This window comes from Motacilla alba, chromosome 5 (assembly GCF_015832195.1).
Source record: "Motacilla alba alba isolate MOTALB_02 chromosome 5, Motacilla_alba_V1.0_pri, whole genome shotgun sequence".
In the NCBI taxonomy this organism is placed as follows: Eukaryota; Metazoa; Chordata; class Aves; order Passeriformes; family Motacillidae; genus Motacilla; species Motacilla alba.
In genome coordinates, this window is record NC_052020.1 from 28,966,058 (window position 1) to 28,976,435 (window position 10,378).

At 53.3% G+C, this 10,378-nt stretch overlaps 1 protein-coding gene across 1 annotated transcript; it reads left to right on the forward strand.

Annotated features, from left to right (window-relative positions):
* The first annotated feature begins 3,416 nt into the window (after positions 1-3,416).
* Positions 3,417-7,040, forward strand: ZFP36L1 (ZFP36 ring finger protein like 1). Its single transcript, XM_038138987.1, has 2 exons — positions 3,417-3,705; positions 4,521-7,040. Exons 1-2 carry the CDS (start codon positions 3,649-3,651, stop codon positions 5,469-5,471), a joined length of 1,008 nt encoding a protein of 335 aa, XP_037994915.1. The 5' UTR covers positions 3,417-3,648; the 3' UTR covers positions 5,472-7,040.
* Positions 7,041-10,378: the final 3,338 nt, after the last annotated feature.

Below are 10,378 nucleotides of genomic sequence, written 5' to 3' on the forward strand. Positions count from 1 at the left end.
ATGCCCAACTCATCTGAAACTCACAAAACGTTGTGAGTGATGAAACGTTGCTTGTGATGAAAGCACTTCCCTTTCCTACCTTGAAACTTTGGGAACTGAGTGGTAGGAGGGGGAATAAACCAAAACACCCCACCCCCACCTTGTTTTCTACAATTCAGGCTTTTTCGTACTCAAGCTCTTGCTCAGTAACTCTGACGCAAGCAGATCTGCAGGCTTCCGACTGCCAAATGGCTCCAGGTGAGGGGAAGTGCAGGTGTCTTAAGATAGCAACCTTGTTCTTTTGCCACAGGAGCTGCACCATCATCAAATATATTTGTGGCAAAGCTGGCACTTGGATTCAGTTTACATTCATGCTCTAAGTAACCTCTTATTACCCTGGCGGGGAGTTAAACTGGGCAAAGAGTGCAGCCACCCCATGAGACTGTTCTCCAGCCTTTAGCAGAGGCCAGCGTGTGAACCCGTGCTCAGCGGCTCGGGGACAAGATAGTGCTGATTTGAACATCCCAGGGCCAAACTGGATGAGACCAAAGGTCTGTTGTGGCTTTCCTCTCACCTCCAAGAGCAGCCAATTCTTATGGGGGAAAATCGGGATGAGAGAGTGATACTTTTGCTGTGCATTGTCCAGCAACATGTTGCAGAGGTCTGCCTTTGCCTTTAGTAAACCTCCAGGGACTTTTCCTCCATAAATTTGTCGAATTGCTTTTTTGACCCGGTTTATACTTTTGACCTCTACAGCATCATGTGCCAGCGAGCCCACAGTTTTATACACACACGCAATTGGAAAAAGTAATCCTTTAAATCTCCTGCCTTTATCATTTCATTCGCTGCCCTCTTCTTCTTACCTGCCTTCTGGCCACTCTGGCCTGTTTCAGCTCTCGTGCATGAAAGTGGTTCTTAATTCCTCTGCTAAATGTGGGCACAGGTCTAATGCAGAATCTTATCCCTCTGTATTTTGTGACAAGTTTAGCATCTGCTTGCATTTGACCCAGGGCAGGAGAGGGCTCCAAAAGCGGCTCCTGTGCTGAGGACAAATTTGAGAAGGGCTTGGGGGGTTCTGGACATTTATTCCTGCTTCCCAGGCCCAGCTGTAGTATCCTAACTGGAATGTGCTGGGCCTGCATGGACTGACTCACACAAGAAGGCTAGTGAGCATGGCATTGCATTCATTCACTTTTTCAGTAATCTTCTTTAATAATTGACTTTCATGTATTCATTTACCTATCTTTATTCATTTGCATCTATCAAAGTTCTGGCACGGCTCTGGCGAGCGGTGTAAGGCTCCAATTTTTTCATTCCTCTGCTCGGTGTGAATTCATGCCCACACAAATTCCCACTCTGGCCCGGAGGGCTCTGACTTTTAGCCACGAGGTGGGGTGAGCAGCTAAATTCCTGAGCTGAGCATGTGCGCAGGCAATGCAAGGCAGACCACCATGGAGTCGGGGTTTGCCAAGCTAAATCACTGGAAAAAATTCCTTCTCGGCTTCAGCCTTTGCCACTTGATCCGCGGAAATGTGCAGCCTTAAACCCCAAGTTTCCAAAACAAATGCGCACGGGACAAGCGAACAGCACAAAAGCAGCAGGGCAGAGGGCTGTGCCGGCGGAGGGGCTGCTGGCCCTGGGCTGGCCGCAGTCCCGCTCCGAGATCAGCCCCATGCCGTGGCTGGACGACGGGAGGAACCGGGCAAAAGCCAGGCTGGGAGCCACTCGGCAGTGAAATAGTTATCTCGGCTGGCTTTCTCCGTAACTCTTGGAAAGTCCCCGAAATGACGTTTCTAACTAACAATTAAAATGGGTTTAATTATAGAGAGGCTTAGAGCCCTGGGAACAAGCACCATCTACAGAACGAGTAAACAACTGCAGAAAATAATAGGCTGTTCGCTCCCCTGTCTACTCCTCACTTCTGGCCAAGGCGAGGGAAAAAAAAAAAAAAAAAAAAAGAAACTATAAAGAGAAGGAAATTCGAGGAACCTGATTGCTCTCCTTAAGGAAATAATAATAATAATGATCATAAAAAAAATCTGGAATAGCCCGAGCCTGTGGGCATTTCTCTCGGTTGGTTATTTTGGTTGTTCTTGAAGACCAGAGGAGGGGAAAAAAAATCAGCCGCCAGCGCAAAGTCCAGATGCCGCGACTCCAAAGCAAACAGAGGAGGAAGTGGATCATTTGTTTGAAGTTTCGGTGCGATGGCCGCTCGGGTCAGTGCTCTGCAGCCCAAGGCAGGGGTTTCTGTTCTCCCAGCCAAGCCGGAGTGCAGGCAAGGAGGGAGAGCCTGCAGTGCCGGGGCAGGGCCCCCCTCGCCCACCTGCGCAGGGAAGAGGGCTCAGATGCCACAGCTCAGCCTTGGATGAAAGACCCTCTGGAGTTAGAGCTAGGGCGAGCCTCGGCCCAGGGGGGCTAAGGGGGATAACTGGGCAGAGCCTGAGCGCTGAGGCGCCCTGGTATTGACAAGCTTTCAACAGTTGGGCTCACTTTTATTTTTATACAGAAACTGCCACCATTGTCCCCCCTCATCTCTGCCATACCGATATCAGTATGAATCATTGAACCATACTTTGTTTATTAAAACCTGGAACAGGTTACTTGCTTAGAGGCAATTTCTTCTTCTTTCTTTCTTTTTTTTTTTTTTTGTAGTTTTTTTTTGTAGTTTTAGAGTGTTGAGTCCTGGAGACTGGGAGAAAAAGCAGGATTTATCAAACATCCTTTTAAAGGGCAGACCCGCATTTAAACAACCCCAGTTGCTGGGGATGTGAGCTATGTCCCCTGCAGAGCCCGCCAGCTTTCAGTAAAAATTTGAAAGAAGGAGTAAGGCTCCGAGGGAGGGGAGGAGGGCGGCGGCGGCTGACCAGCACAAAGCCCCGCGGGTCCGCGGGTCCGCCGGGCCGCGGTGCGGGCGGGCAGAGCCCGCTGCCTTTCCGCGGGAAGCGTCCGCGAGCCGCGGAGCCGCCGCCCAGCGCGGCCGTTGGGCGCGCGGCCGCCGCTCCCCCGCGCGGAACGGAACGGGGCGGCAGCGCGCGCCGGCGGAGGGGAGCTCGCGCGCGGGCGCGTGCCGAGTTAAACGCGCGCACGCGCGCACGCGGACACGCGCGCACAACGTGGACGCACGCGGAGAAGCGCGCGGGCACGGGCGCGCGGGGGCGCGCGCGCGGAGACGCGAGCAGAAACGGACGCGCGCGCACAGGCGCGCGGAGTCGCTCGGTGCGGCCGCACAACCGCCCCCTCCGGCGCGGCGCGGGGCAGGGCGGGCCGGGCCCGGCGCAGCCACCCAGCCGCCCGCCCGCCGGCCGCTTCGTGTTCTTTTCCCCCCTCCCCCCTTCCCCTCGTCCCTCCCCCTCTCCTTCCTCCCGAAAGTTTTTTTGGGCCTGCCCGCCCGGGTGATTCAGTCGCGGTGTCAATCACCCTGCCCTCCTCCTCCTCCCCTTTCCCGCTGCCGGCTCCTCCTCCCGGGGTAAGTCACAAACTTTATAAGTTGAGCTTTCCCCGAGCCCCCTGGAAGCGGCGAGCGGGCGCGGCGGCCGGGCGGGCTGGTGGCGGTATCGGCGGCGGGGGGAGGCTGCGAGCAGGGGCGCTGGAGGCTGTGCCTTACCCACGCCGTGACTCCTCGTGTCCGAGTGCCGCTGCCCCACTCGCTTCCCCCCTCGCTCGCCGAAGATGTCCACAGCCCTGGTGTCGCCCACCATCTTCGACTTGAGCGAAGTTTTATGCAAGGTAAGGGCGCCGGCGGGAGATCCGCCGCCAACTTCGGGGATTTTCAGCTTCCTTAGGGTCCGAGTTCGGGCTTCCCTCTTCCCCTCCCCCCGCTTCGTTTTCTGGTCGCGAGCGAATTCGGCGCCGGGACCGGAGGGCGCAGGGCGGGAACCGAGCGCGGCCACCCCGTTTCGGGACACCGGGGTCTCTCCCGCCCGCGTTTCCCGCCTCGGCCGCTCCGGAGGAGGAAGGGTGGGGGAGCCGCCCGCGCTCCCGGCGGGCTCCGCCGAGGCAGCGAGCGGGGGGGCCGGATCCTTCCCGTGCCCCCGGGGCCGCCGCGCTACAACACGCCCGGGCGCGGCGCGGAGGGCGGCGGCGCTGCCGCGGGGCCGGGCGGGGGAAGAGCGGGCGGACGGGCGGGCTCCCTCCCCGCGGGGCTCGGCCGCCCCTCGCCGGCCGCGCTGCGGGAGCGGTTGGGCAGGCGGCCGCCGCGCGCTGCCCTTCCCGCGCGCCGCCGTCCCCGGGGGCGCTCCCAGGGAAGCGCTCCCGTCGCGCGGGGTTTTCGGCGCCCCCCCCCGCGCCGGGCGCTCGGCCGGCCCCGGGACCGCGCCGCGGACGGGGAGGGGCGCAGCAGGGGGCCCGCGCGTGGGGCGGCGGAGGGGCTGCCAGATGTGGCTGCGGGGGAGCGGTCGGGGCAGGGCGGCCGCCGCCGCTCCCCGGGCCGCGGCCGTGGCGGGCGGTGGGGTGCCGCGCCGCGCTCTCGGGTTTGCGTGGGGATGTCGGAGGAGGTGGTGGCAGTAGCAGTGACGTGACCGGCTCTTGCTTTGTCCCCGCAGAGCAACAAGATGTTGAATTACAGCCCCTCGGGTGTCGGCGGGTGCCTGCTGGACAGGAAGGCGGTGGGCACCCCGGCGGGCGGGGGTTTCCCTAGGAGGCACTCTGTCACCCTGCCCAACTCCAAGTTTCACCAGAACCAGCTCCTCAGCAGCCTGAAAGGGGAGCCGGCTCCCATGCTGGGCCCCCGCGAAAGCCGCTTCCGGGACCGCTCCTTCTCCGAGGGTGGCGAGCGCCTACTGCAGCAAAAGCAGCCCGGGGGACAGGTCAACTCCAGCCGCTACAAGACGGAGCTGTGCCGCCCCTTCGAGGAGAACGGCGCCTGCAAGTATGGTGACAAGTGCCAGTTCGCCCACGGCATCCACGAGCTGCGGAGCCTCACCCGTCACCCCAAGTACAAGACCGAGCTGTGCCGCACTTTCCACACCATCGGCTTCTGTCCCTATGGGCCGCGCTGCCACTTCATCCACAACGCGGAGGAGCGCCGCGCCGTGGCGGGGAGCCGGGAGCCCGCCGTCACCGACAGACCCCGCCTGCAGCACAGCTTCAGCTTCGCCGGCTTCCCCAGCACTGCTGCCAGCGGGCTGCTGGACAGCCCCACTTCCATCACACCGCCGCCCATGCTGAGCGCCGACGACCTGCTGGGCTCCCCCACCTTGCCTGACTGCGCCAGCAACCCTTTCACCTTCTCCAGCCAGGAGCTGGTCAGTCTCTTTGCCCCCAGCATGGGGGTGCAGGTGCCCAGCGGGAGCTCCCCCACCACCTTCTTGTTCAGGCCCATGTCCGAGTCCCCCAACATGTTTGACTCGCCACCCAGTCCTCAGGACTCCCTCTCTGACCAGGAGGGCTATCTGAGCAGCTCCAGCAGCAGCCACAGCGGCTCAGATTCCCCTATCCTGGACACCTCAAGACGTCTTCCCATCTTCAGCAGACTCTCCATCTCCGACGACTAATCTGGGGTTTACTCTTGCCCCTCCCCACCTCTATTACAATGTTAAGCTGAACTCCCCCCACCTTATCCCCAGTAGTCCGAGCTGGATGTTAACATGTCCACCTGCCTGCCTGATACCCACTGGCTTAAACCTTAAGTGCCAAAATTACGATGAGAAGCAATAACGTTTACAAAATTAGTGCCTTTTAACACTTTTCACTGTGACTGTATTACCTCTCCAGCTGCAGAGGGCACCAGCAGCTCTGTGCACTTCCAGATGTGCAGGAAATGTCCGAATCCGGCTCCCTCCGCTGGCCATGTACTGCATCGCCCTCTCCCAGTCCCTTCCCGACTGGCCAGTTTCTGCTAGGCTGCAGGCATGTGGGCAAGTGTTAACATCCAGTCCTCTTTCTCCCCTCCCCTTAAAAGACTAAAGCTTGCCTGGATCCGCTCAGGTCTGCAGGAAGAAAAGCTGAGAACGGACAAAGATTGTAACATGAGTGGGACTTCGACTGGGAGGAAAAAAACAAAAGCAAAAAACAGATGGACTATGAGAGACTTGATTTTGGTGCTAAAAGTTCCCCATGTATACATGTGACATCTTAAAACAAATAAAGAATAGAGGGGTGGGGCTAACAGAAGTCATTCCACACACACAAGTTCGTGTAAACAAAGTTCCAGTAGACATAGCTTTAATGGTTTTGCTCTAGAGTACTTTAGACCTATCTTAGAGCACTCACGCCAAGCTTTTTATTATTTTTTTCTGGGTTTTTAATTTTGTATAACTTTTCAGAAATTGGAGAGCAAATTTTGCTTGTCACTGCACAACAATATAAAAAGCTTATTTAACTTATCAAAACGTATTTATTGCCAAAACCTTTGCTTTTTAATTTTGTTCATATTTATCGGGATGATGAATCCATAGAATATATTCTTTTATGTTTAAATTATGATCTTCCATATTAATCTTAAGATTGTGAAGTGTCTTTTTTCCTTTTTTCCCCACAGTTTAATATATTATACTACAATGACATTTTTTGTAACTTTACACTTTTTTTGGTTATTTTATTTTAAAAAATGAAAAATTAATTTAAAAAAATGCAAAAACTGTGTTTGGATTATTTATTTTAGAACTCCCTCCCCCTTTTTTTGTGTTGGACTGCAAATGGAGTTGTTGTGCATCTTTGCCTTTTCTCTTCTCCTCCTCTTCTCCTCTCCCGGGTCTTGCCTACCTGGGCTTTAGAATGTACATACCTGAGCTCTGTTGCGAGACAACGTGGAAGGAAGACCTTTTTCTTCCTCATATTGTATAGATTCTTCAAGGAGAAAAGCCTTGGGCTCAAAGTGCCTATCTGAAGACATTCCAAATACAGTTTGTCTTTGCATTTCTGTATTCCAAGTTTGGAGTTTTCCTTGCCAAGGTGAATGGGACTGGCACAAAGAGAATAATGAATGTAATTTTTTTTTCCCCCTGTTTACTGTTCGCTACACTGCTTTTTCTTCCTCTTTGTGTGAGTTTATTTAAAAGAGAATCTCTTTTGTAATGACTGTTTGCAGTTTAAATCAATAAACCCCAAGTTTTTTCAAGAAACTGACAGTGGAGCTGGTTTTACTTGCAAAAATTGAGGGGCTGGTTTTAGACAACCCCACAAATGCAGGTGCTTCCCTTCTCTTGACCCTTGAAGTGCCTGCAGTGTGCCCAGGCATCCCTCCGTCGTTCCTCACTGATTCAGCGGGTCAGCCATGCAAGTGCTTGGGAGCAGATCAGTGGCAGCAAATACCTGGTGTGACCTACCCTGGTGGCCTCTAACCTCTGTCTCTTATGGAGTGCTTGAGTCACTCAGTCTGTTCCTGACAAGTTCTTTCTGATGACCATGGCTTAAATCTGGGATTGGCTTTTGTTGCTTGCATGTTTTGTGTGTTCCTGCATTGCTCCTTCCTCTTCAAGAAGGCCTTGTGTGTCTTTTGAGTGAGGCTAAAGTGGGATGTCAGAGTGTTAGAGATACTCCAAGTGTCAGGCCTGGCTTCTTGGTGGTACTGGTCTGCTTGCACGGAGGGGCTCTTGGGTGCTTTGTGGGGGAGAGGAACATGAACCCCTAGTGAAGGCTCAAGTGTATGCACACATCACCCTGCTATCGCATTAAAGCCCTTGTACATCTGGAAGTATCAGCAATCCCAGAAACTTCTCAGGTCATTGGTTTTGTTTAAGACACATCCTTGCCAGCACTGCTCATGGTGTTAAGTCACGTGTTTTCACCTTTGAGCTCTTCTATGGAGCAAGCTTTTGCTTCCAAACTGAGGCTGAAATGTTGCTGCTGAACCACCAGTCCTTCAGCTGTCTTAACATGCCTCAATGTTCAGATTTCCTAATTCCTGTTGGAAAAGTTCCTGCCAAACAAGAGCTGTAGGATACCTCAAGGCATACACTGGCGAATCAACCTTCTCTGCTGTTAGCTCTATGCACTTGTGTGTGGTCTGGCACTAAAGGTGAGCTGGGTGGAGGAAAGACAGAGGAAGAAGAGTGTTGCTGATGGAAGCTGCTTCCCTTGAACATTGCAAAAGCTACGTGAGGAGTTTCTTTGGCAGATACTGTAAATTAGTGCATGGTGTGGTCTGCATGCTGATCCCTGAGAGAAGAGCCTCAGGCACAGCTTCAGCACTGCTGGCCTTCAGCAGTACCTTTGACTGCAGCCTTGCTCCTGGGCATAAAGGCAATGAGCCCCATGTGAGGGATGAGTTCTGCCAGGGAAACTTGTGCCCAGCTGCAGCAAGTGCCCAGGTGTGCCTCCTCAGCTGCTGGGAATCAAGCTGTCAGCCCCTGAAGAGAGAGTATCTGATCTGGAGGGGGTCCCAAGTTTATTGCAGGGCACATTCATGGAGCTTGAAACTGCTTGCTTCCTTTCTGGACTTTCAGTGTAGCTCTTCAAACAAAGTCTTTGACCAGTTAATAATTGATGAAGAAAATAGCTGTATCAGTTGCACAATGCTATTGGTATGACAAACAACCAGGAAGCCGTGCTAAAAGTAGGTCTTTGCCCATGGTACTTGGGTACTTCCCTTGCCCTTCAAGTGCACTGATTCCGGGAAACCAGCTCCGTTTCTCTTCTGTGAGTTTATTAATGATATATGCTTGGTCACTCTGTGTTTTGCTTTTTGAAACTAACCTTGAGCTGGTTCATGCAGGGAATAGAGGATAGCAGAACAGGATGCAAGAGCCTTCAGCAGTGAAAGGATTTACCTGATCTGATACCATAAGGATTCACTGCAGCTTTGGTGTGCGGCAGCAGACACTCTAGAGAGTGTCTCTCCTTCCTTGTATTTACCATGGATGAGTTGTTCATGCTCTTTCTCACAGGGTTAGCAAGTTCACCTAGTTGTTGTTTAGGTGAACCTACCACGGCTGGTAACAGCCTAGGCAAGGCTCAGAAAAGTATAAATAGCCTACTCTGACATGATAGTTTTGAGACACACACTCCTCTAACAGAGTGGCCATAAAGCAGGGCTGGGCCTGTGCATGGAGCAGTTGGTCCTGGTGTGCCTGCTGAGGCAGAGCAGAGAGAAGCACCCACAAGAACAAGATGCCTGTAAGGTGCCATGGCAAAGTGTGCCTCTGTACGCTGCACAGGCTGTGCTTACAGTTCTTACTGTGGGGCAGGGGACACCTATGGTGGCTCGTGCTTCTTTTTGCATACATTTTGTTGCAGTCATGGGCGCTTGCTGTGGGCTCCTTCTAAGAAGGGACTTGGTCCATGCCTCTGGGCTACAAGCATTTGCTGTCTTTTGGCCTTGAAGTCAGGTGTGTCTAGTGCTAACCACCCTCAGTATGTCTTGGAAATTAGAGCCATTGTGTATGGCTGGCTGTGCCAGTTGCCTCTTAGTATGGAATAATGAGATGACTTTGACAGAGCTCCAGGTGGCTCAGATCCCACCCTGGTACCTGCCTCCCCCTTCCTAATTCCTGCAACAGCTGTATGTGTCCCAGAGACACTATTGACTGCTCAGTGCTTTGCTGTGGACTAGTTGTGGCTTTTGTGCCAAAACACCTTCAGTTCTGCAATTAGGGCCTGTAGAAGCAGAGGCCATCTCATTTCCTGAATGTCATAGGAGAGAGATGAAAAGTCAAATAGGGGGTCTTTGTTGTTGCTGATGATTTTGTTTTTAAAGGCAGTTGGGAACTTAACTGTCTGATTTTGGCCAACTTTTACTTAGTATCACTTGTACATAGATAAGGTGGGCCAGATTGCAAGAGATGAAAAATACCATTTAAAAGGAACCCTGAAATTTTCCAAGTTCCTGGTACTGACAGAGTTTGTCTCATAATACAGTCATGAAATTGGGAGGCAGAGAGGGAAAGAATTTGGAGAAGAAATACGCTTGGACGACTGTTACCAGCTGGCTCAAATTTTCAGTCCATATGGTTCCCATGTAGTGAGTGCAGTGGTCTGTGGATGGGACTTTGGGCTGCTGCTGCAAATCTCACCTCGGGAAGAATGGGTTCTGACAGGCCTTTGCACAGCAGAGGGGACATGGCAGTGGGGCAAGAAAGGATGGGGTCACCACAGGAGATCAAGAGCCAGAGATTGAGCCCACACAGCGTGGGGATAGCATGGGTGAGAAAGAAGCCATGCTGCCCAGAGTCTGAGGACTACTCGTGTTCAAGCGCATAAAGGCCAGTAATCTGGGTCTGCCCAGTGGGGCTCAAGAGCATCAAATTGAGGGGAAGGTCTGGATAATGTAGCCTGCTGGATACTATCTGATGACCATGCCCAAGGATATGAATGACTATTAAGATGCAGTAATACAGGCAAAAACCACAGCACGCCCTTTACACTAGCTAATTGCTGCAATTTGTGTGGTCTGTGTTGGGGAAAGCTAGCGTGTGCTTGAGTCTGGAGAAAGAGGCTTTGGGAGAAGGTGTTGTGGTCAGTG